This window comes from Rhinolophus hipposideros (assembly GCF_964194185.1).
Source record: "Rhinolophus hipposideros genome assembly, chromosome: 19".
In the NCBI taxonomy this organism is placed as follows: domain Eukaryota; kingdom Metazoa; phylum Chordata; class Mammalia; order Chiroptera; family Rhinolophidae; genus Rhinolophus; species Rhinolophus hipposideros.
Window position 1 is genome coordinate 3,501,995 of NC_138065.1, and position 26,610 is coordinate 3,528,604.

Here is a 26,610-nt window from a genome sequence, read left to right on the forward strand (position 1 = left end):
ACTCACGTCCACCAGCACCCGGCCCCCTGGCTGATGAGAAAGAAAATCTCTCCCTTCAGTGGGAACCATCCCTCACAGGCCACCAGGGCTCGCAGGAGCCGCACATCCTCGGGCAGGCTGACCTCCTTCACGGGTCCGAACGCTGCGGACAGAGCTCACGTTCAGAGAAGCGTGGACCCTCAGAGCAGGGAGACCTCTCACCCAGGGACAGCGCCCCTGCCTCGGTGTTCCCCGCAGGTGGTGGCCCCGCCTCTTCCTACACACCTTTCTAAGAGACCAAGGAAGAACCAAGTTGGGTCCCTGGGTCCCCGCATGGCCCCTGCTGATTCACATACATATTCACTGCCTGTGGGTGTTTCCAGTAGGACCCTAACCCCTGCGACAGGCAGAGACAGACTGGAAAGACTGTCCACAGGGCAGTGTCTCTGAGCTCAGAAGATACGGATTCTAGGATTCCTTGGTCCCTTACAAGCTGTGTGGCCTTGGGCAAATCACCTAACTTCTCTGAGCCTACTTCCTCACCTATAAAAAAGTGGAGACAATAAGGATTACAAGAGATCGTGCATAGGAAAGTGCTCTGTGAGCAGCAGAGCATTCATAGATGTACACAAATTATATATGTATGTAACAACATAATAATGAGACTTAATAGCTAGCTCTCAGTATAAGCCAACATCTGTCGAGTGCTCTATACAAATGATCTCTTTTCACCTTCAGAATAAGCCTACTAGTATTGCCCTTATGCCATGATGAGTAAACTGAGGCACAGAGAGGCAAAGCAGCCTGCCCCAGCTCCCCTGACCGGTGGGGCTGACCAGGCCCCTCCGTCCCACACATAAATACGTCACATAGGAAAGGAAGGCATTGAAAATGCAAGGAGGGACTCAGAAGCAGGAGGGCTCCCAGGAGGCCCTGAGGTTGATTATGGCGCCCCCAGGGGGGCTTTTCTTTCTCCAGCTTGCCTCCCAAGATGCCTCAGTTACTGCAAAACATAAGGGGGATCATCGAAGCCTTCGGGCGCTACGCCAGGACGGAGGGCAGCTGCACAGCGCTGAGCCGGGGGGAGCTGAAGAGGCTCCTGGAGCACGAGTTTGCTGATGTCATCGTGGTATGATGTGCCCCCCAGGTGGGGAGGGGCCACGGGGAGAGAGGGGACCGTCTGCCTGCAGGAGACACGCTCTGCCTCTGGAGTCTGAGGACCCAGCTGCCTGCCAGTCCTAACGGAGACTGTGCAGGCAGGGAAACGAAGGGACAAGGGACGGTCCCGGGAGCTGAGAGACTCGGACTGTAGAGAAAGTCCCTTGCCTCCAGTTACTTGGGAGACAAGGTAAAAGGACAGCTCAGGGAGGAACACAGCCTTTGAATATTCTAGAAATAAAAATAATAGCTACTCTTTGCTGCTTCTGAAATCTGATACGATACCCATTTCCTGTATCAGAAATCTGTCACCAGCAATAAACATCCATGAGAAGCATGGCTCTGTGCCTTGTACAAAGCAGCTGCTCCAAACTATTGGCCGAGTGCTGACCTCAGAAACGAGGGTGTGGAGAGCAGGTTGCTATCAGCCCCCTCTGGAGACCCCCTCTCAGGCCCCATGGCCTCGGTGTACCACCTGCCTCTTCCTGCCTTTGGTTCACAGCGAAAGCAGCCAGGGAGGTTTTGGGGGCAGGAATGTGTGGGCACAGCAACTCAGGCCCACCTGCACCCCACCCCCCTTATCTTGGGGCACCACCTGGGCCTCTGTGAGGACCTCACGGAATTCCCCTGGGGCCATGTTGCCCCTGTGCTTTTCTTAGTGTTGCACTGGCTGGTGAGACTATGGCCTCAGTGTCAGGGCAGGGCCGAGGACAGCCCAAAGAACCGTTATGAGCACAATCCTTTATCCATTTTTCATGAAACCTTTACCCATGGGCCAAAAAGTGTGTCAGACACAGAAGATACAAAACAAAGTGCTTCCTATCCTTGCGGAGGAGAGACAGGACTGAAACAGGAAAGTGATTTCGTGTTAGTGCTGCTATAGCAGAGCGTGTGTGTGTGTGTGTGTGTGTGTGTGTGTGTACACACCCAGGCATGGGGGAGTGGGGGGTGGGGAATGGGACGGAGCTGGTGGGCTCCCAGGCTTGGTGGGAAGCCTGGGAGCTGAGTGGACCGGCCTAAGCACGTCCTCCTCAGGGAAGGGTGTTGACTTAGCCTCCCCTTCTCCCCAGAACCCTCACGACCCAGCCACTGTGGATGAAGTCCTGCGCCTGCTGGATGAAGATGACACAGGGGCTGTGGAATTCAAGGAATTCCTGGTCCTGGTGTTTAAAGTCGCACAGGCCTGTTTCAAGACATTGAGTGACGGTCCTGAGGGAGCGTGTGGCTCTCAGGAGTCTGGAAACTACCCCCAGGGGGGCTCGTCAGAGCTGGGGGGAGGACAGAGCAGTGTCACAGAGGTGGGAGGGGCTGGGGGAGGACAGCGTCATGAGGGGAGCAGGCAGGCTTGCAGAGGGCAGAGCGGGGCTGGGGCTGAGACCCAGCAGGCACAAGTGGCGGGGAGCGTGGAGCCAACCCAGGGAGTGGGAGGAGATCAGAGTCATCAGACCAGAGAGGGGGGCGCAGAGAGACCATCCCAGACCAGGGAACAGGAAAGAGCCCACCAGACAAGTGAGACCATAACTGGAACCATAACTCACACCCAGACTGTGGAGCAGGTCGGGAGCCGTCAGACAGGAAGTACCAGCACCCAGCCACGAGAGTCCCCATATAGCCAGACCAGAGGGACAGAGACCCACAGTCAAGACAGACTCCAGACAAGCCAGACAGTGACAGGAGGACACCTTCAGACACAGGGAGGTGTCACCCAGACTGTGGAGCAGGCTGGGAGCCGTCATACAGGAAGTACCAGCACCCAGCCACAAGAGTCCCCCTATAGCCACACAAGAGGAACAGAGACCCACAGTCAAGACAGACTCCAGACAAGCCAGACAGTGACAGGACACCTTCAGACACAGGAAGGTGCCACCCAGACTGTGGAGCAGTATGGGAGCCGTCAGACAGGAAGTACCAGCACCCAGCCACAAGAGTCCCCCTATAGCCAGACCAGAGGGACAGAGACCCACAGTCAAGACAGACTCCAGACAAGCCAGACAGTGGCAGGACACCTTCAGACACAGGAAGGTGCCACCCAGACTGTGAAGCAGTATGGGAGCCGTCAGACAGGAAGTACCAGCACCCAGCCACGAGGGTCCCCCTATAGCCAGACCAGAGGAACAGAGACCCACAGTCAAGACAGACTCCAGACGAGCCAGACAGTGACAGGAGGACACCTTCAGACACAGGAAGGTGTCACCCAGACTGTGGAGCAGTATGGGAGCCGTCAGACAGGAAGTACCAGCACCCAGCCACGAGAGTCCCCCTGTAGCCAGACCAGAGGGACAGAGACCCACAGTCAAGACAGGCTCCAGACGAGCCAGACAGTGACAGGAGGACACCTTCAGACACAGGGAGGGTCACATATCCAGAACACGGATCAGAGCAGGAGCCACACAGGGGTTGGAGAACAGGGACAGACCCAGGGGCAGTCAGGCAGTGAGCAAAGATGGACACACGTGAGCAGTGATGGGGCGAAGGAGACAGACCTGGGGGGACAGGTACAGACTGGGGCAAGCCCCGTGACAGGCAGACAGGACTGGAGCAGCTCACGAGACCCAAGATACAGTGTGGCAGGGGAGCAGGGAGACAGAGTATCCTCGGAGTGGGTTGACGACCACACAAGGGAGCCAGTGATCCCAGGGTGGGACCAGGGCGGCCTGCCCACTGGCGTGCCAGCAGCACAGGGCCAGGAAGGAGCCCAGCCGGCAGGGGAGCAGGGAGACAGAGTATCCTCGGAGTGGGTTGACGACCACACAAGGGAGCCAGTGATCCCAGGGTGGGACCAGGGCGGCCTGCCCACTGGCGTGCCAGCAGCACAGGGCCAGGAAGGAGCCCAGCCGGCAGGGAAGCAGGGCCTCACAGTCCGGGGGCTGTATTCTTACTTCAAAAGCAACAAACCGTGACTGTCCTGGACTCCAGGGCCCAGCACTGGAAGAAGGTGGCTGGCGAAGGGCTGGCTCATCCTGCCATGACCAGTCCAACCGGCACATCCCTGGACATCAGCTCTTCACCATGCCTCCCTCTTCCTCAGTGAGACCATTTCTGCAAAGTGCTTTCTAGCCTAAGCTCGCCTGTCGTAGCTGCTTTGCTGTGCAGACTTTCTCAGAAGCAGGAAGACACAAAGCAAGTCATCCCTTTGGTCGAATTCTCTTTGGTGTGTGGGGTTTTCAGAACTCTTTTATCTCTGCCATGTGTCTGCTGCCCCATCCATCCTAGTGCCTCACTCAATAAAACTTTCCTGTGCATCTGAGCTCTGTGTTCCGTTCAATCACTACTGGCACGAGGGGTGACGGGCCTCAGGGCTGTGATGATGAACTGGGTGTACTCCCTACCCTCGAAGAGCATCCTGCTGAGAAAATACTGCGTGAGATCCCAAGAGTTATAGAGTCAGAGGGGGGGCATAGCATTTTTACCCTTGGCGGAGATGGATCAGGAAAGGTTTCAACCGGAAGAGGCTTTTCGGTAATGCCCTGAAGGACGAGTAGGAATTAGGAGGGTAAAGCTATTCTCAGTCTTCCACAACCTCTAATTCTAGAAGGTTAAGTCTCTGTTCACCTGTAAGGCCACAAAGGAAGGCTGACGTAAGTTTACAGTAAATGGATGAAGGCCACGAGGGGTTGTGTAGGGAACAGGAGAAGGCGTGTGTCACTAGGAGCTGAGCCAGGAGCCCTGCCTGAGCTTCCCTCCCCCAGCCTCTCTTCACCAGTGACGCGTTCTCTGCCCTCAGAAAAACGTTTAATCCATTTGCACACTGCCATTTTCTTCATGGCATTCTCCTCATAAACTTGGACTAACATGTCCCTGATTTCACTTCCACTCTTGCCAAGTTTAACAAGAAATTTAATGTTTGTTTGTCGCTCTGATTCAAGCTCAGATGTTCTCGCAGCGGCACACAAAAACACGCAACAACAATAATGAATGCCACTCAGGAAGACACCGCCACACGTCGACACAAACACCACTGTGAGACACTGATATACCAAGGTTATGAAACCTTACTGGGCTGTTTGTACAGCGCTGCCAATGTAAGCGCACGGTGGCAAATTCACAAACTTAGTTGTCAGACCACATATAACCAACCCTCCACTATACTAACCCAACAATAAAAACTACACCTTCTACATAGAATATGTAGTACTAGGCCACAAAGAAAATCTCAATGCATTACTCAAAAATAGAAATAATACAAATAGAATTCTTACAGGCACATGTAATATCAACAAATTTGCCAAGTCTCTGTTGCTGTTGTGGGTGGAAATTAACAACAGACACTCCCTCCATTAAACAGCTCGTGGATAAAAGGTGATGAGTACAAAATTAAATTGCAGAACTTTTTGAAAATGATGACATTTAAGCCGGTTATATAAGGACCTACAGATTACAACCACATGAATGCTCCAAGGAAAAACCATGGCCTTAACTATATGTTAATAAAAATTAAAATAAGTGAATTAAACGTGCAAATTGAAAGGCTAGAAAAATACCAAGGAGGAAAAACAAAAAGATATATAAGGAAGAATTGTAAAAGGTATGAGATAAATTAATCACTAAGAAAATGGAAAAGCAGTATAATAAGTAAATAAGTAAGTATATAAATAAATAACCTATATTTTTGAAGCAAAAAAAGTAGAAAACCACTAACCAACTTAATTTTTTAAAACGTACGACAGGGTGTGAGTGAGAAAGCACAAGAACACAAAATAAGAAATAACAACAGGCAGACGATATAGACAGGTACTCGACAAAAGAAATACAAAGATCCTTGAACATATGAAAATGTGCTGAGCTTGTTTGTAGTAATAGAAACACAAAATGATTGACATACTGTTTCTCACCATCAGCGTGGCAAAAATCTAAAAGTCTGAGGACAGACTTTGTTGATGAGGCGGTGGAGGAAAGGCATTCCCACACTTTTCTGGTGGGAATGCAAAATGATACAGTCTCGATGGAGGGGAGATCAGCAAAATTCATCATTATTCCATCTGCCTGTTTTGTTCTTTCTGAGTCCTGGGTGCCTAAAGCAGATCCTCGCAAATAGTAGCATTCAATAATTATTTGTTGATATATGCCAATAACAAATGATCAGAAGGAGAAATTAACAATCCCATTTACAATTGCATCAAAAGCCATAAAATAGCTAAGAATAAATTTAGCCAAAAATGTGAAAGACATGCTGACCACTAGAAGACACTGAAAAATCAAACTGAAGAGGATACAAGTACATGGAAGGCTATACCATGTTCATGGATTGGAAGGATTAATACCGTTAAAATGTCCTTACTACCTAAAGCAATACTCGTATATATATATATATATACGAATATGTGTGTGTGTGTGTGTGTGTGTAAAGACATCTTTTGAGTTTTGGTTCAAACATTCTGTTGGCCCTTCATAGCTCAGAAGCCCAATCATATTATCTATAGTGTGTAAAGTGGTCCTATCCTCAAGGATACTTGGCGCTGAAACCTCACTCCCAATGCCCAGCAAACCTCTTCCACCAGGTACCTTCCATTCACATGGAGAACAGGTACAGTACAGACACGCCTCATTTCCTTGCACTCTGTTTTATTGTGCTCTGTAGATGCTGCATTTTTTACGAATTGAAGGTTTGTGGCAACCCTGTGTCGAGTAAGTCTGTTGGCACCGTTTTTCCAACAGCAGCATTTGCTAGCTTTGTGTTTCTGTGTCACATCTGGGTAATTCTCGTAATACTTCCAACTTCTTCATTATTATTGTATTTGTTATGTGCTCAGTGATCTCTGATGTAACTATTGTAATTGTTTTGGGGGCACCATGAACCACACCCCTATAAGAGTAAATTTAATCCATAAATGTTATGTGTATTTAGGCTGCTCCACCTACCAGTCGTTCCCCAGTCTCTCTCCCTCTCCTTGAGCCTCTCTGTTCCCTGAGACACAAACATATTGAAATTAGTAACCCTGCAATAGTCTCTACGTGTGCAAGAAAGAATCATATGTCTCTTACTTTCAATCAATAGCTAGAAATCATTAAGCTTAGTGAGGAAGGCATGTTGAAAGCCAAGCCAGGCAGAAAGCTAGGCCTCTTGCTCCAAACAGTTGGCCAAGCTATGAATGCAAAGGGAAAATTCTTGAAGGAAATTTAAAGTGCTACTCCAGTGAACACATGAGTGATAAGAAAGTGAAACATCCTTATTACTGACAGGGAGCGTTTTAGTGGTCTGGATAGAAGATCGAACCAGCCACAACATTCCCTTAAGCCAAAGCCTAATCCAGAGCAAGGCCCTAACTCTCTTCAATTTTATGTAGGCTGCAGAGCTGTAGAAGCTGAAGGAGAAAAGTTTGAAACTAGCAGAGGTTGGTGCATGAGGTTTAAGAAAAGAAGCCGTCTCCATAACATAAAGTGCAAGGTAAAGCAGCAAGTGCAGATAGGGCAACTGCAGCGAGTTATGTAGAAGACCTAGCCAACATAATGAATGAAGGTGGCTGCACTAAACAACAGATTTCCAAAGTAGACAAAACAGCCTTTATTGGAAGATGCCATTTAGACCTTCATAGCTGGAGAAAAGTCGACGCCTGGCTTCAAAGCTTCAAAAGACCTTCAAAAGACTCTTGTTAGGGACTCATGCAGCTGATGACTTTAAGTTGAAGCCAGTGCTTATTTACCATTCCGAAAGTCCTAGGGCCCTTAAAATTATGCTAAATCTACTCTGCTTGTGCTCTGTAAATGGAACAACAAAGCCTGGATGACAGCGCATCTGCTTACAACATGGTTTGCTGAATGTTTTAAGCCCACTGCTGAGACCCACTGCCCCCCAAAAAAGATTCCTTTCAAAATACGACTTCCCATTGATAATGCACCTGGTCACCCAGGAGCTCTGATGGAGCTATAAAATGAGATTCGTGCTGTTTTCATGCCTGCCAACAGCATTCCTGCTGCAGCCCATCAATCAAGGAGTAATTTTGACTTTCAAGTCTTATTATTTAAGATACACATTTCATAAAACTACAGCTGCCACAGATGTCCAGTCCTCTGATGGGGCTGGGCAGAGGAAATTGAAAACCTTCTAGAAAGGCCATTAAGCCAGTAAGGACATTTGCAATTCAAGGGGAAGAGGTCAAAATAGCAACATTAACAGGAGTTTTGAAGAAGTTGATTCAACCCTCCGGGGTGAGCTTCACGCATTCAAAGCTTCAGTGGAGGAAGAAACTGCAGATGTGGTGGAAACGGCAAGAGAACCAGAATTAGAAGTGGAGCCCGAAGATGGGACTGAATTCCTGCAATCTCATGACAACACGTGAACGGCTGCTTCTTGTGGATGAGCAAAGTGGCTTCATGAGATGGAAGCTCCTCCTGATGAAGGTGCCATGAAGGTTGTTGAAATGACAACAAAGGATTGAGGATATTACACACACTTAATAAAGCAGAGGCAGGGTTTGAGAGAATTGACTCCAATGTTGGGAGAAGTTCTACTGGGGGTACAATGCTATCAAACAGCATCATATGCTACAGAGAAATCGCTCGTGAAAGGAGGAGGCCATCAGTCAGCAAGCTTCATTGTTGTCTTATGTTAACAGCTGCTACAGCCACCCCACCCCCCTGATCAGACAGCAGCCATCAACATCGAGGCAAAGTCCTCCACCAGCAAAAAGATTATGACTCACTGAAGGTTCAGATGATGATTAGCTTTTTTTTCTTTTTAACAATATAGCATTTTTTAATTAAGCTATATACATTGTTGTTGTTGTTGTTTTCAGACATAATGCTATTGCACACTTAACAGACTGCCGTACAGTGTAAACATAACTTTTGTATGCACCAGGAAATCCAAAACTTTGTGTGACACGTTTCACTGCGGGACTTGATTGCAAAGGTCTGGAACAGAACCCGCCAAGTCCGCGAGGTCGGCCTGTACACTGCGCTGCTGCCCCCTGGTGGTGGTGAAGATGAATGCCGCTAAAGGAACACCTGCCAGGAATGCACTTTGGCTGGAATGCGACAGGGTGCCAGAAACCGGGACAGGCTCAGTAGTGTGGCTTTGGGCACAGCAGCACCTGGAGGAAGTGGCCCTGACGTGTCAGTAGTGACCCACCCCAGGCTGCTGTGAGCCACTGGGCTGACAGTGTGTATGTGTGTTGTGTATGTGTGTGTTTTTTAGGGGGTGCCCTGCACAGAACCACTCCCACTACCAAATGGGCTCCCAGCATCTGGTTTGGGGCAGGGCCTGCCTTGATCTCCCTGTGGAGCTACACCTGTTGCCGGGGCTCTGGCTCCACTGGGCAGGGGGGGCCCACCTGGGAACTCTCATCTCTGGATGCAGGGCGGTCAATATCTCTGGGTTCTCCCTTGTCAAGACAGGAAACTAGTCTGTGCCCTTCTGGGGGCCCTGGGACCCTTGTCCTGGCCATTACAGGAACACTGGAGTCATCTCCCAGGACTGTTGTGGCCTGGCTCTGTGTGGAGCGTTTCCAGTGCTCTCCGTACATGAGGTACAAGTAATAAACGGTGGTTTCCATTCCCACACCCGTGGGAAGTGGGCAGGGTGTGGAGTGGGGGGCACATGTTATGCTTTCAGATTTCCATTTAACGGAGGGAACAGCTAAGAGGAAGCCATGGCTTTGCCTCTGTTGGCTGCCTGAGTGGTGGGTAGCAGACATATCCACAGGCTGGCTGAGGATTCGGAAACAGACAAGGCTACAGTCTCAAGGCAGCACCACCCCCGCCCCATCATGGCAGACGGGGGCCCCTGAACCCCGTCCTTACACCACTAAGCAGATCTCCAGGGAAAGAGACTCCCATCTCTGCAGCTATCGAGGGAGCTGAAGCATTTAGGAGGCGCTGGCTCTGGGTGAAATGTGAGGGGACACTTGTTCTAGTTTATCTGGGGACTCTCTGGAAAAGAGCTAACATCACAGACATAAAGTGGGGCCAACTCTAAGATGAATGTTGGCTGGAGAGCTGTCCTGGGGGCAGCATAGAACCCCGCCACTGCGACCCTCCACTCTCCTCTCTAGAGAAGAAAGTAAGCCGGTTATGGTAACCGGACAGCCAGCTGCCACTGCAGACCCAGGCTCGCGTGGGCTTTAAGTACTGAGCAGGCCGGAACTCAGTCAATACCTTTGTTTCAATGTCTCAAATAAAGAAAAACCAATTCTTTTTTTAATTAAGAAAACTTAGTTCAAAGCCATTATGTGTATCACAGAGAAATCCTAACAGATACAAGCAGACAGACAAATACAAAAAACACTAACACTCTAGCCCCCAAATAACCATTGTCGTTTACTCCCTTCCGGACCCTCTTCTATATGCAAATTACCATATAAATATCTATGTGAAAATGCATGTCTATGATTATACGTGCGAATTTTACATGCCTATACATTACATGTCTGTATGCAGACATCCATAAATTATACTTCTATGCGAATTGTATTTATATGTATACACACACACACATTATACAAACATGTATGATTGCATAATAGTTTCCGTGGATCATTTTCAGTGATTAGAGTATTCCATGTCATTAGTATTTGATGGGTGAACCCGAGTGTTAGGGAGCAAGGTTGCCAGGTTCAAGCCAGCTGTGCACTCTTCATGAGGTGTGCCCGTGATGAAGGTACCCGTATTAGCTATCTCACCTGTAAAGTGGAGAAAGTAATGGTATCTTCTCACAGTATTTATGACAATACATAAACCATACATAAAAAGGAGATGTGTGCCCGGCACATGGCATGATGAGCATTCAAACAATGTTAAGAACTGAGTGAGCAATTCTTTAAGGTCAGCCATTTATAAAGAATGTTTGAATTAGGATGACATACAAATGGTCCCCATCAGCCTGGCCTTGACCCAGTATAGAAGAGTCTCACGGGCTGGGCTTTCTTCCCATGAGGATAATTGAAGCTTTTAGAGCTTCTCTGGACCATGGTTCAACTGTGGGGATTTCCAACTCCAAAAAAACCCAAGGACTGAAGGTCAGAGTATTTTTCTAATGTATCCACATAACACCCCCTCTCCTCCCTTCTCTCTCAAGACCCCGTTCTGTCTATCTGGGCAAATTCAGTTTCTCACTGGTCCATCTCTCCCCCTCAAAGATTATCAGGTTGTCACCCACGAAGGGGAGAGGGAGTGTGTCTCTAATTGGTTGATTTTTCCACAAGACTAGGGCAGAGGAATGGAGGGTGTGTGTGGCCGGGAAGGCACAGTCAATATTCGTGCCTCAACTATTGAATTGCATCTGACTTAGAGAGACACATTTAACAAACTAGAACAATCCAGGCCATGACCAGAAAAATCAATTTTGTTTTGTGATACTTTTCATCAGATATCATGACGTACTCTTCATTTGGGTTCTGTTATTTTCTTCTGAGGGAAACTCACCACCCACAGAGGAAAAATCCCATACATAGGCTGAAATCTACCGTATCTTTTCACCCCAGTCCCAAATATAAATAAATCAGTGATAATAAAAATGGGATGCTACGTTACAGGCGGATCTACTGCAACTTTAGAGAGCACCGATTTTGTGCTGGGCACAAAATGAACCAGGCCTCGTCTCCATCAAGGAGCTGACACAAAGTTAACAGATATAATGGAAAGTATACTGAAATGAGCAAGGACTCCCAGCTCAGGGGGCAAAAGACCATCCCTCTGGTGGTGGGCCCCCTAAACTAACCTAAACTGTGGCATGATTCCAGGTGGCATCAATGCTGAAAATGGCTATTTGGGCCTAGGAGAGAATGTGTTTGGAATGAAACTCTGCTCCGCATAGCTGCAACCTCTCCCTCCCCAAACACCCCCTGTCGTTTCATCAGGGATCTTCCCCACTGCCTGCCACTCACAACAAACACATAGTTGCTCCTACGGGACAGAGGACTCGAGGCCGTTTCAATTGTCCATGATGCACTAGCCAGGAACTCACCGCTCTAATTACCATCTACTTTGTGATAAGATCAGCAGCCATACCTATTGCTGAAGTGTTTGTCCTATGAGTGGATGTTGTAAAATTTAATTACACCGCCCTCCCTACAATCAATGAAAGATTAGGTCATGCCTCAACAGCGCATAACGTATTATTTACCCCAAATTAAGCAGCAATGCTGTAATCTGAGGTAAACCACAGATTTATGGTTTTCCACCCATGACCTGGTCTTTCTTACCGAACTGGTTCTGACCTCCCACCTGCCCTCCAGACTTCTGCCAGCATATTAAGCTGTTGACTTCTCGGCTCTGCACCCTTCCATAAGCACCCCTCCCAGGTGGACGCAGGGCCTGCAGGTGACTCTGCTGTGATTCGTGGCATCTGCTGAAATCAATCAATTATCCGGCTCAGTGACATGCCACAAGTACTGAACCCACACACCTTCAGGAAGGAATTTGACCAGCTCCCAGCGAGAGGCACCTGTCGTCCCCCTCACACAGAATGGCAACCTTCACCTGGCCCTAGATCCAAAACCTAAAAATAAGATGTGTCTGTGCCCAGCTTTTCCACTTGTGACTTTGCAGCTCTGCCCACCTGCGCGGTGCCTCCTACATCCCGGCTTTGGTCTTCCCCTGATTGTATCACGGCCTTGAGGGAAGATGTCACAGCTGGTGCCTTGTCACAGTGTCCCACAGGCCCGGATTGCATCCTGGCTCTGCCACCTTCCATCTGTGTGACTGGAACGGAGGCCCCTTCTGAGCTCAGCTTCCCCACCGACCATAAGGACCACAGTATCTCCCTCAGAGAGGTGCTGGGAGATTTACAAACTACGTACAGCAACTTTCACGTAGAGATGCCTGTGCCCTTCCTTCTGCCATCCCCTCCTGCCCTCGCCACCCTCACCCACCTGCCTCCTACTTTCTCACAAAAGAAGCTGCCAGTTTGTCCTCCAATAACACTGCCCAAATCCTCTTTCGAACCTGTATACCCACAACTTCAGCTTGTAAGGTTCTCGGGAAGCTGGGACCAGAAATGTGGTTTTGGTGGGTCAGTTACCTGAGATGCCAGGTTGTAAAAAGAATGAATTATTTTAAAATAAATGTTGGAGTAAGATGGGCTGAGCACTACTGGAGGGGTGGAAAATAGGAGCAAAATGTATGAAAATAAATATATGAATATATATCAAGAGCTTTAAAAATGTTCATACATTTTGACTCAATGATTTCACCTCTAGGAGTATGTCTTATTAAGAAAATAATCATATTTCTTCAAATGTTTGCATGTAGAATGTTCATTACAGTACTGTAATGGTAAAAACTTGGACACAATCAAAATATCTAAGAATAGGGTACTGAGACTAGGCAGTCATTAAAAGGCACGTTTTAAAAGAGATTAAGATGACATTGGAAAATGGTCACAATTTGATACCAAATTATGAGCATATTACCAATTTTTAAAGTATATAAAAAATAGGATTTGCAAATGACCTAGCAATTCCACTTCTAAGAACATGCACAAAAGAATTGAAAGTAGGGACCCAAACAGATATTTGCACACCCGTTTTCATAGCAGCATTATTCACAACAGTCAAAAGATGGGAGCAGCTCAAGTGCCCACACAAGGATGAAGGGATGATAAGCAAAATGTGGTGTACACACACAACGGAATACTGTTCAGCCAAAGGTAGAATTTTGTCACACGCCACAACACTGATGGATGAGCGCTGAAGACACTGCGCTGAGTGAAATAAGCCAGTCACAAAGGTCAAATACTGTGCAATTCCACTTAGATGAGGTACCTAAAGCAGTCACATTTGTAGATACAGAAAGTAGAATGGTGGTCTCAGGGCTCAGGGAGGGAGGGATGAGAGTGAGTTAGTGTTTAATGGGACAGAGTTTCATTTTGGGAGAATGAAAAATTTCTGAAGATGGAGGGTGGTGATGTTTGCACAACAATGTGAATGTACTTAATGCCACTAACCTGTGCACTTAAAAATGGTTAAAATGGTAAATTTCATGTTGTTTATATTTTACCACAATAAAAATATGTATTTTATAGACACGTATATATGTACATTTATACAATACATATACATACAGACACACACATAAATGAAACACTGAAAGGCAATAAGCTGAATATTAGCAGGGAATTGTTAAATCTAAATTGTGAAATTTTCAGAGATTTTTTTACTTTCTTTGTATTTTTTTGTATTGTACACTTTTTCTGTTATGAACATGCATGATTCTTACAGTCAGAAAATAAAAGTGTGTTTCTTTAAATCCATTTGAGTTTCCTTCACTGGGTTCTTTGCTTTAGTCAAGGAGGAGGCTGGCCCTCCAGGCGAATGCACAGCGGGAATTTCTCCTTTCCAGGCCCTGCCCTGTTTCTTTACAAGGCCACGGGGCATCAGGGCTGTGCCTGGCATATGATAAGCCACTCACTAAATGTATGTTGAATGATACGCATGAAGGCAAAATTAAAGTGCATTGTGACAAGTGCTATACGGTATATATGCATTCCTCAGGAGACAAGGAATAATTGAATAAATAATATTTGTACTAATTGGATCTTAGAGACAAAAGAGAAGAGAGGAAGGACGTTGGAGGTGGATGGAGCAGCTCCAGCAAATGAATGGGGGCATGAAACAAACCCCATTCAAGAACTCAGAGGACTTCTGTATATCTGTTCATAGGTAGGTGCAGTGGCGTGGAAGCTGAAAGGACCAGAGAGGTAGGCAAGGGCCCCATCAGTCATCCATTTGATGCATATTTATTGAGCACCAAAGTTTGGGTTTTCTCCAAACCATATTAAGTAACTACTGAAAGATTTGAGAGTCCTGGGATTCAATTTGTATTTTGGAAAGTTCGTTCTGGAAGTTGGGTGATGGATGATTGAGATGGTGGCAAGACTGGAGGCAAGGCAGTTCAGGAAGCTGTTTGAGAACGCCAGGTAAGAAAAACAGCGACAGTGGAGACAAAGAAGGCATGGCTCAAGGAAACATTTAGAAATAGAATTGACAGAATTTGATGGGATTTGCTTTTTTTTTTTATCAGAACTGTCTGACTTTGGGAAGTGAGAAAGAGTGGAGTTTAGGGCAATTCTTGGGTTTCTGGTATGTGCAATGGGGTAAATTGCACTGCACAAAGAAAAGGACTATAGGAAGAAGAAAAAATTGAAATCGGGAAAACTGTGAAGTCAATTTGACACATGTTAACACCTGTGGAGGATACTGCCAGTCGTCTACCAGAATCCACTTTCTCCTTTTCCATGAAATGGAACTGCCTAACAAAGAATTCAAAATAATAATCTGAAGGATTTTCAGTGAGGTACAAGAGAACACAGGCAGATGACCAAACAAAATCAGCAAAACTATACACAAACAAAATGAGAAGTTCAACAAAGAAACAAAAACCATAAAAAAGAACCAGGCAGAAATTCTGGAGCTGAAGAACACAAGGACTGAACTGAACTATTTAATTTTATAAAGCCCAAACATCAGACTTGATCAAGCAGAAGAAATAACCAGCAAGCTTGAAGACAGTCATCTGAGCAGCAATCGGGATTCTTACACCAGTGTGGAGTAAGGATGCAGGTCAAATATAGAGGGTATTGTGAGAGCCGTGGGTGGATTTGTCTCTTCATCAGTGATCCGTGTGTTCTTGGAGAGTTTACACTAGGTTTGCTGCACTGTCTGCTCCCAAGTTGGCAGCACCCCACCACCATGCTTTTCTAAGTCTGAGAACTACATTTCCCAGAATCCCTTCCTATAGAGTTCCAGATTACCATTTCCCAGTGCAAGAGACCTGAGTGAAATTTAGAAGCTGGGAGCAAAGAGGAAGCCATTATTCCCAGGAGTCACAGAAGCAAGACATGACAGCTTCTAGAGCCTCCCCACGATGACTTTTTCTCCAGGCCTCTGGAGACTTTTACTCTCTCAGCGCCTCCAGTAGTCACATAATCTCTAATTCCTACATTAAATCTCTTATTCCCCTAATAACTCATAGTGGCTCTCTTTTGCTGATCAAAACCAGATGGGCACAGTAGGCCTAATGACATCCTCACCTTCTTTGAGAGGAGAAAAAAAAAGTCTAATTATTCTGACATCCATTCGACTCTGTTTTCCTTGGCAATGTTGCTTGGAGAAACACCTGGGAACACCTCAGACATTATTGCCTCGGATTCTTGAATCCTGTCACCCTACAAAGTTTCCTGCATTCTTGAGAGCAGGCTTCTTGGGTGCCATCATTCCCACAGCACTCCTGCATAACTGGATGTTGTCATCTCAGACAAAACCCTGTATTCTTGGCAGCGCTCGTTAACATAGGACCAGGCAAGGAGCATGGGATTTGAGCCTGGATCCTGGGGCTGACCACCTTCCTAACTAGTGACTCATCATGGTCAAACGTGGCCAGCTGTTGAGAGAACAAGAAAGCCCTTTACTACACCATCCCTTACTACCTCATTCCTCTGGAAGTGCAGCCCCAACGCCAGCTGTATACACAGAGACTGGCAGTTACCAGGATGTAGGAGAGTTGAAAAGGCCAATTGTCTAGTTTAACTGATTAAGTTCTGTTTCACTCTGGGCACAGTGGGGGCCTACTGACCTGAGTTGTACAGAACCTGGGTTTCTGAGCCTTCACTGGCAGCCAACTCTGTCTTTCTCCTATCTTGAATAGAGAGGCTGTCTACCGCTGTGATCGAGAGTGTAGGTTCTGAAGAAGTGAAATCCTGGTTTGACTTGAAGAAAGCTGCTTAACTCCTCTGTAACTCACCCGTAAAATAGGGATGATAATAACAGTGAGGATTAAATAAATACTGAATTTAAATTGCTCCTTAAATTGCCAGGTACATTCCTGGCACACAATAAGCACATGGTAATAATTACTTTATTCGCTCTGCCCTCAGATCTGATTTCTCTTCCTGCTTGGTCTCTTCTTGCCATCTATTTTAGTCCAAATGTGGGGAAATAAGAATGTTTCAGCCTCAGCTTGCCAGGCATACTCTCTACCTTCCCCTCCACTTAATATACAACACACATGATGAAGTATTAGGTTAGTGCAAAAGTAATTGCGGTTTCGACAATTATTTTTAAACTTTTCAACTGCAGTTACTTTTGCACAAATCTAACAGCTTTTTACTTTGTGCCCGGCCAAGTGGCCTAGCTTACACCTCAAAACTTTCCTATCTTACCACTGTTTCTGATATAAGACCTTGCCCCCACCACCTTTCTAACCTCATCTTCTAGTCTCTTCCTTGCTCGCTCTATTCCAGCCACCCTGGTTTCTTACTGTCCCTGTAACGTACCGAAATCTCCCTACCACAGGTCATGAAAAAGGCCTTTACCCAGGTTTTTCTGCCTAGAAAGCTCTTCCCCTGGGTGCATGACCAGTTCTTACCACCCTCTTGCCTTTGCCCAAATGCCACCTTGTCGGTAGGCCTTCCCTGAGCACTTTATGCAGACTACACCTCTCCCCCAGCTCCCAATTCCTCTTATCCTACTTTCCTTTTCCCCACAGTTCTATCACCACCTGTCATATCATATATTTGTTCATCGATTAAGTGTCTACTTCTCCCCAATCCCACTCCCAATGGAGTTTCTTCTCTGCCCACACCTATCTCTGGAGAGGAAGACATTCTATCCCAGCACGAGCAGCACAGTGGAATAGGACCTGGCACAGCTCTCCAGATTCATCTAATTCCTCCTTTTTCAAATCAAATATAACCAAAAAAAAAAAAAAAGTGGTGGGATTGTTCAATCTTCCCAAACAAAGCAAATGAGGGTTGTTTGGTCACCCGTGATTTGAGACACTTACTTTCCATGCACTTCGCTGGGGCGAAGATGAGGAGGGTGGGCTACGAAACAGCAGGATGGAGGGAAAGAGATTGGCAGGAGGACAGAAATGACGAGGACCTAACTGAAGCAGCGATTCTGGGAACGAAGCCGAGAGGAAACACTCACAAGGCGTTTAGAAAGCAAAACCTACACAACGTGTTAAGTGACCAGATGTGGACCAGGAGTCAACAGGAGAAAATTAGGATAACACCCCAGGTTCTGAGCAACTGGATGAGTGCTTTTCATGCTGGCGAAAACAGAAGAAATACAGGAAGCTAAGTGAGTAGACTGGGAGAGGCAGCTTCTGATTGGACGTGTTAGGGTTGGGTTTATATTTCCGAGACATCTAGATGGAGCTCTCCAGGACACTGTCTGGAATTTGGGGGCAGATCAGAATTGGAGAAGTAGTGATATTAAGCACAAAAATGTGGGCGGATGGAAGGAAAATGGAAAGATGCAGGTTCTGAGCAGTAATTATAAAGCTGCCCCTTTTTGAGTGCCTTCCATGTGTTGGAACTGGGTGGGGGGTAAACGAGACCAGCTAACGCTCGTTTCAGCACAGTTACGGCACCAATGAGGACACGGGCTGGGATGCAGGTGGTCTCAGCGAGGTCTGCGGCCAGGGAGGACCACGCATGCCATCAGGACTCGTCATCGCTGATCTCCAGTCTTCTTTGTGCCTCTGCTCCTCAATCCATTATTTTCTCTTGCGAGATTGTGTTTTCCTGCTTCCCAAGCTACATGACTGTTCACACCTCCGGAGTAAATACTGCCTCTGTACAAGGCAGAGACTAAGAATGGAGTAACGTCCAAGGGAAGGTGTTCATCAGTCTAGCTTGAACCAGGCAGATGACCTGGATCAGAGAAGTATGGAGACGGCCTGGAAGAAAAGGGGTCGTTCCCAGAAAAGGCCGCAGTGGGGACGAGGACCCAAGGTATCCACTGCACGCATACCTTCTTATTTATTCTTTTCTTATTTATCCACAAGATGGTGATGATCACAGTCTCTTACACTGTAAATACTCTGACGGCAGAGACCAGGCCTACTCATTCCACGCTGTAGTGCCAGCACCTAGCACAGCACCTCGCTCGTGCTTCATAAACACATTTGGCAACTGAATGAATGAGTCTCAATGTCATGTTTGAGGAAAGCCCAAGTCAGGGAGGTTCAAGCACTTTCCCAGGTGACATAGCCAAGAAGCAGAAAGGAGAACCCAGTCCACTGCCCCCCTTGTGTTCTTAATAATTTTCCAGACACTAAAACTACACCAGTAGTGAAGCCAGCTGTATCCCAACCAGCAGGTACGAGAGCCGGTTGGGGGGCCTGGTCTATGCTGAGCCAGGACAAGCACTGGTGGATTCCAGAAGCCTCTGTTTATGGGGCCACGTGCTCATGACAGCGTAAGGAACCACATGACACCAGAGCTCCAGGAGGGCGCCTGCAGTGCAGCGCCCTTGGCATTATGTCTCATAGCTTGGCCCTCTCACACCTAGGACATCCTGCTGGAAAATGTCCCGGGGGACATCTCTACCCACAGGCCCAAGAGCAAAATGAGATGAACTCAGACTTCAAGAAGGCGAGACAGCTTTCAGCTTTCTTAATACAAGAATTCAGATCCCCCAGCTAATAAGCATCTTATTTTGTCTACCATGATAGATATTTAGGCAACGGGGGGTAGTGACCGTATTTCCCAAGCCTGTCAACACAGGACTTGACAAAAGATTTTTCCCGTTTTGTTTCTTTATTCATATAAGGATAAATTTGGTCAAACATAATTATAGTATTTAACAAATCACCTCTTGCTTGTTTTATTGCACTAGCTTTATAACCAGTCTCCCCGATTCTCCTCTGTCTCACTCACAGTCTATTCTAAACAAAAGTGCCTAGAAAGAAAACTGTATGGAGGTTCCTAAAAAACACTGAAAATGGAACTACCTTATGACCCAGCAATTCCACTCCTGGGTATTTATCCAAAGAAATCCAAAACACTAATTCAAAAAAATATATGGACCCCTATGTTTATTGCAGTGTTATTCACAATAGCCAAGATATGAAAACAACGGAAATGCCCATCAATAGATGACAATTGGATACAGAAACGGTGGTATATTTATTTATATAATGGAGTATTGCTCGGCCATAAAGAAGAATGAAATTTTACCATTTGCAACAACATGGATAGACTTAGAGGGTATTACGCTAAGTGAAATAAGTCAGCCTGAGAAAGACAAATACCATATGATCTCACTTATCTGTGGAATCTAAAGACAAAATAAACAAACAAACAAAACAGAAATAGACTCAGAGATATGGGGGGGGGAACTGAGGGTTGCTAGGTGGGAAGGGGGTGGTGATGGGGGAGAAGGTAAAGGGATTAGAAAGCACAAAGTAGTCACAATATAGCCACGGGGATATGAAATACAGTATGGGGAATATAATCAATAATGTTGTAACGATTTTGTAGGGGGTCAGATGGGCCCTTGTCTTATTAGGGAGACCACTTCATGGACGGTGTAGATGCCTGACCACTGCGCTGTGCACCTGAAGCTGAATAATATGGAATGTCAACTCTAATTAAATATATGTACCAGGGGTGCCAAAAAATGTATGCACATGACTTGCATTCATCTTTTGTTATCAGTATATATTGAGTATTACAATTTTAATACTACAGTTTTTTCCTTTCTTAAAATGTGTATACATTTTTTGGCACCCTCTGTATGAATATATGAGTATATTCACAGGATGTGGAGAACAGCATACGGAATATAGTCAGTGGAATTGTAACAGCTGTATACGATGTCAGAGGGGTAGTAGATTGGGGGAGGGGCGTTACCACTTTGTAAGGAGCGTAAATGTCTAACTATTACATTGTTTTGTACACCTGAAACTAATAAAAGAAAAAGAAACTTTTAAAAAGGAAACCAGGTCACCCCCCTAAACCTGACAGTAATTCCCCATCTCACTTAAAGTAAAAGCCCAAATCTAAGGGCTAAAGATGAGCACCACACATTCCCAGTACCATCCCTCTCCCTCTGCTCCAGTCACACGACCCTACAGGTGACTTCCAGAACGTCCCAGGCTTACTTTACCTCAGGGTTTTGGCACTAGTTAATTTCTTGATTGAATTAAGGAAAAGAACAAAGTTTTTTTCCCAGGAAGAATTTAAAACATGTGATATAGAATTGATGTTTCCACTCTCTGAACTTACAATTCGTGAGGCTATCAAAACATTTCACATTTTACATAATTAGATCAACGTAAGAGTGTTAAGTTGTGTTATGGAACTATTAATGCTAGGTAAGAAAAGAGAAGGAATGAGTAAACAAAAAAATTAAAGTGGGGATTTTTAAAAGTAATAATAATGATATTATTCATTCATGTACCATAGAGTTTAATAATAAGCTTTTATAATTTTTAAACTTTTATCCTCACAATAGCTCTTTGAGATAAATAAAGCATATACTATTACCCCATTTTATAGATAAGGTAGCTGAGTAAAGAGAGTTTATATGATTTGTTTCCTCTAAACACTTGCTTTAGCTGCAATTCACAAATTTTAATATAGTTTTTTCATTTATATTCAGTTCCAAATACTTTCTAATTCCCTCTTCGATTTGTTCTTTAACCCATAAGTTATTTTAAAGTCTGCTTTAGTTTCTGAATATTTGAGTTTCCAGATATCTTCCTGTTACTTCTAATTTAATTCCATTGTGTTCAGAGACCATATTTTGTAGGATCTGAATCATTTTTAATTTACTGGGACTCGTTTTATGGCCCAGAATTTAGCCTGTCTTGATAAATATTCCATGTGCACTTTAAAAGCGGGTGTATTCTGCTGACATTGAGTGTTCTATAAATGTCACTTCCGTCCAGTTGGTTGATAGCATTCTATATTCTTACTGATGTGTTTGTCTACTTGTTTTTATCAATTATTGAGGGAGGAGTTTTGACATCTGTGACTATAAATGACTATTCCTTCTTGCAGTTCCGTTCTGAATGCATGTAACCCTTAAATTATAATGTCCTTTGGATTAATTGACCTGGGTTTCCTGGGTTTCCTCTCTTGTGCTGCAACCTGGAAACTCTCTCCAGGCTGTAGGCCTTTTTAAAGTAGATTTTCACGATGGAAGTGGGAGGGTAAATCCGATCCATCTTATTCCATCTTGGCCAGCAGTGAAAATCCTGAAGCCAATCATTAAGCATAGACTTAAAGGAGAGAAAAGAGCAGTAGCTGCCAAGAGCACTCCAGAGGAAACAGGTGGGAGTGTACCTGACAAGTCTGTGGAACAACAAGGAGGCGAGTGTAGCTAGAGCGAAAAAGTGAGGAGAGTGGTGGGAGATGAAGTCAGTGATCTCTTAGTCCCCCGAGGCCTCGGGCTTACTCTGAGCAGACAAAGTGTTAAGCAGAGGAGCGACACGCTCCGATCTCTGCTTTGAAACACTCCATCTACGGTATCGACACAGTCTGCACAAGTGAGGAGTAGGCGCAGGCCCATGAGTTAGGAGGCTAAGAGTATGGCAAGACCTGATGGCAGTGGGACCAGGATGGCAGTCTCGGAGACAGTGAGAACTGTGCAGTTTCTGGTTACAAGCTGAAGGTAGAATCCATAGGAATTGCTGACAGCTTGCCTCCGAGGTATGAGAGAAAGCAGTCAAGAATGATCTAGTGGTCTTTGTCTTACACTGGTCCATGTCTACCTTTCACATGTTCACAGAAAGGTTTGGAGACTAGTTCTGTTATTGAGGCTGTGTCTAGAGAGTGAGCTCTGCATGTGTATTTGATACGTTTCCTTCGATTCCTTTTCCAATGGTTCAGCACAAATCAGTGCCTGTGACTATTTCTTGGGTGTAAGATTTAAAGTACATGGGAGTCTTTTTTCAACTTGGCTAAAGCTCAAAGTGTGGTCCTCTGGCGTGGGTTTGGTGTGGTTGTGGGTCAGAGTACCCAACCTCTGGGATTCTGAGGGTGAGCGCCACAGAATGTATTTAAATGAATACAAAAGGGTCCTCCCTTCGCTACCATTCTCCAATAGAGGAGATCCCACCTGCCTCACAACTCACAATGCTGTTTGACAGCTCAGCCTCGGCCCCATATTGCTGGATTGTTGGACTAACAGGTAAGGAAACCAGTCGTACAGCAGGCAGGATCTGAACTTGGCTGCTATGTACCTGACTCAGCTTGCCTCTGGCTTAACATAAAGACCTAAATTGGATTTGGACTTTGCTTCAACAAAATTCCAGCCACTGGCAGCCTGGAGCAGCCAGGGGAAGGCAGCAGCTGAAATTGGAGAAAGGTGCTAAAGCTGCAGAATATACCTCAGTCAGCACACAGCACTTAGACCAATCTGGACCACTCAGTACTACCTGTCTGTCAGAATTCTATGGGCTGGGAGGGCAGGAGACAGGATGTGGAGAAATCCAGAAATCCAGAGTCCATGAGAGATTGCTGGGACTCTGGTTCTTCGTGAAAGAGAGCAGACAGCAAGATTTTTCTATCTATAGAACCTCAAAGAATCCGTAGTCTCAAGATCTGGGAAGAGTAACCCTTGCTGGTGAGGATGAGGTGCCTGAGAACCATAGAGAAGAACCAGGAAGAGGTTTCCAGCGGCTAGAGCGTACCAGAGGAAGGAAGGTTGTAGATTGGAAAAGCCGGACAAATACACACTAGGCCCGCTCCCCACTGTCATAGAGTGAATGGCAGAAAAGGAGTGAGACAATCTGTGTACCCTGTCGGCAGACCTAAGGCCCATGCTTTGACCTGCTGATGCAAAAACCAATGTGTTTGATCTGAGGATTCCACCCCCATTATAAACAGAATTTGTGTCATCGTTACCATCACCATAAATGGCATCAGGATCATTGGCATCATAATCACCTTTAAGCAAGGTGGCCCACCAGCCAACTGAGCTGAACCAAGGTCCTCTTCCAAGCAGACCAATCCCAGGCCACTGCAGAGTGTGAAACGCCCAGAAACGCTGAGTAATCCCGAGCACAGTGTCTGACATATTTCAGCTCTCAAAATAAAACTGGTGGGAGTGACAGTCACAGGGGTGCTATCATCCACAAACAGACACAGAAACTATAGTATTTCAATCAAGTGCAAAAAAATAATAATAATAGCCTTTTTTATTTGAGTGAAAAAAAGCAACCCAGCAGTTTCTATCTCTTATTGAATGGCAGTTTTGTTCCAAGCACTCGACTTAATTCTTTTAAGCTTTATAACAACCCTAGGAAGAAAATTTCCCATATTTACAGATATTAAGTCACAACACCAGTGAGTAGCAGAGGCAGAATTCCAACCCAGATCCGTCAGATTCCGAGGTTTATGCACTTAATCACTGGGCTAAACAGGTTTGCTGTAGGTTTTGTTTTAGTTTGTAGAGAGAATCCAAGACATGCATTCCTTTAAGAGTCCTACCCTGTGTGTGCCCTGAATTCTTCGATGTGGATTAGACAGGAAACAGGTGGGAGAAGGCCCTGACAGAAATCTAGGCTAACAGCTTCTCCTCTTGTAGCAGAAACCTCCAAAGCCCTACTCTCATGAGCACACCTGCCCCTCAAGCCATATCAATCTCAGAAATGAGTGGATGCCATCTTTGCTCACCTTATAGAGCTATGTAGTGGTCACCCTAGGCCAGGGGTCCTCGAGCCTCAGAGGACAAATTCTGCGCCCACTGTCCTTGACGTGCACAAAACTGGGGGCAGTGGGTGGGGCAACTGGATTAGAGAAATCGGCCAATCTCTGAGACCTTAGTCACTCTATCATAGTGACAGAAAATAATTACTCCATCTTTTGCAATTACCTTGCTAAAGCGGGTGATTTAGTGTTCCTATTTCAAGGCACCAGTCCCCAGTGAAGAAAACCTCCCACTGAAGAAAATGTCAGACACTGCAGATGTGTTTTTCCACAGATCCCACTGTTTCCTATTTTGCCTCTTAGAGTCCAAATGCTCAGAGGTGATTTAAACCGAATAGTCCCAGGAGATCCAAGCTCTGCAGCATAATTAGTGCCGGAGGCAAGGGATTAGCACGTGGGTGGGGTGATGCTATTTATAATAAGTAAAATAAACATAATTGCTTTTAAAGAGACAACAAATGAAATTATCATAGATAATGGCAACAATCAATAAGATTAATTCATCTAAAATTAATCAAATCCAAGCCTGAGAGCTATACCTCATAGAGATCCTGGATTTATTTGTCCCTAGTCCTATTCAAAGATGTCCTCCCAGGCAGCTCAAGATCCACATTTTGGTCAATTCTCTCCTCATCCAGAAGGCATGACAAGTCTGTCCCTAGGTAAAGTTTATGATGATTTAGGGATGGATAGACATATATTCATATGTATATTTGTGTATGTGTGTGCACATGCACACACAATGCATCCTGGGCAATCCCAAATGACAAATCCTCAATACCCTTCAAGCAAGAGAATACTAAGGTCATTAAAAGGGAGGAATGGAAAGCTCCAGGCTCATAAATAATCCTAAATCAATGTAATTTCATTAAAGACACTGTGCTTATTTTTAGCACAGGGCCTTGTATGTTATAGATTTTCAATAATGTATGTGAACTGTAAGTGTGTATGTGTATAGAGGTGTGTGTGTGTGTGTGTGTGTGTGTGAGAGAGAGAGAGAGAGAGAGAGAGAGAGAGAGAGAGAGAGAGAGAGAGAGACATATACATAAATCTTCATCAGTTTCCTTGATACCCAAACCCCAGGCCAAGCTTCATTTCTGATCTAGCTTCAGGATACTATTTCATTCAACCTTGTACTGTCTCACCACCAGAAGCAGGTCCCACAATGAGAAGAATCATGGGATCACAGAAAGCCCTCAAAAAATGCTGATATAAAACTTGTTTCAGAATTGCCGAAGCCACTAGACTGGAAAAATTAGTCTGGTTACTGTAATCCTTAACAACGGACTCCCTTTTTCTTTTTTACCCTTCTGAGTTATTCTCTTTCTTTGCCAAACTTGGTTCCAAACGCGTATGAATGGTTCCCAAAATCAAATGCGTGCTTAAAATGCCAATATTTTCACCTAACAAATGATATTCAAAAGCAAGGAATGCTCTGAAAGAAGAGGTCCCCTCCCCACAACCTTTCAAACATATATTCATAGCCTTTCAAGGAAATTACTTGGATTACACAGGTTCTAGACCGTTTTAGGGGGAAAAAATCAGCTGCCTTAATTAATAATCACACCTTTCAAATTGTCAAAATACAAGTGCTAGATCATCTAGGGTTCCAGTATTAATCCAACTCCTCCCCCTTCAGTCAGATTCATCAAGCCAGTGATTTTCCAAAGCCTTCGGGGGGCAATCCTTTCTCCATATTGTCATCGCAGGCTATTGTGATGGGACCTCCAAGGACCAGCTGACCTTCTGAGACCAAGCCTTCGGTGGCCCTGAGTGGATTTCACAAGCATCTGGGAAGTGCCAGATGGTACTTCTCAGCTAGAGCTGGACAGAACAAGTCACCGAAGCCTCGAAGGCTCGGTGTGTCAGCCTGGGTGTGTCAGCAGCTATCTCTCTGTGAGTCTCCGTTGCTTGGATCTTGAGAGGTCAATAACGATGCCAGGAAATAACAAAGAAATCTGGGGGCGGGGGCAATCTCAGCTGGTACAGCTAGTGGTTCCACCTTCCTCAAGGACTCCTCATAGTAGGAATTTTAAGCTCCTTTGAAGGCGGGGTTCCAACAGTTCAACCCAATTGGCCTCTGATTTCACATAGGA

The 26,610-nt window shown here is 45.7% G+C and overlaps 1 protein-coding gene across 1 annotated transcript; it reads left to right on the forward strand.

The window, feature by feature from the left end:
* Window positions 1-943: 943 nt before the first annotated feature.
* On the forward strand, window positions 944-4,383 carry CRNN (cornulin). The gene is made up of 2 exons (XM_081025171.1): window positions 944-1,108; window positions 2,208-4,383. Exons 1-2 carry the CDS (start codon window positions 971-973, stop codon window positions 4,035-4,037), a joined length of 1,968 nt encoding a protein of 655 aa, XP_080881297.1. The 5' UTR covers window positions 944-970; the 3' UTR covers window positions 4,038-4,383.
* Window positions 4,384-26,610: the final 22,227 nt, after the last annotated feature.

Excerpts from the sequence above, each read along its gene's own strand:
- CRNN (XM_081025171.1), top strand. The coding sequence starts at position 971 with ATGCCTCAGTTACTGCAAAACATAAGGGGGATCATCGAAGCCTTCGGG. Across the intron at positions 1,109-2,207 it reads AGTTTGCTGATGTCATCGTG|AACCCTCACGACCCAGCCAC; the intron begins GTATGATGTGCC and ends CCTTCTCCCCAG.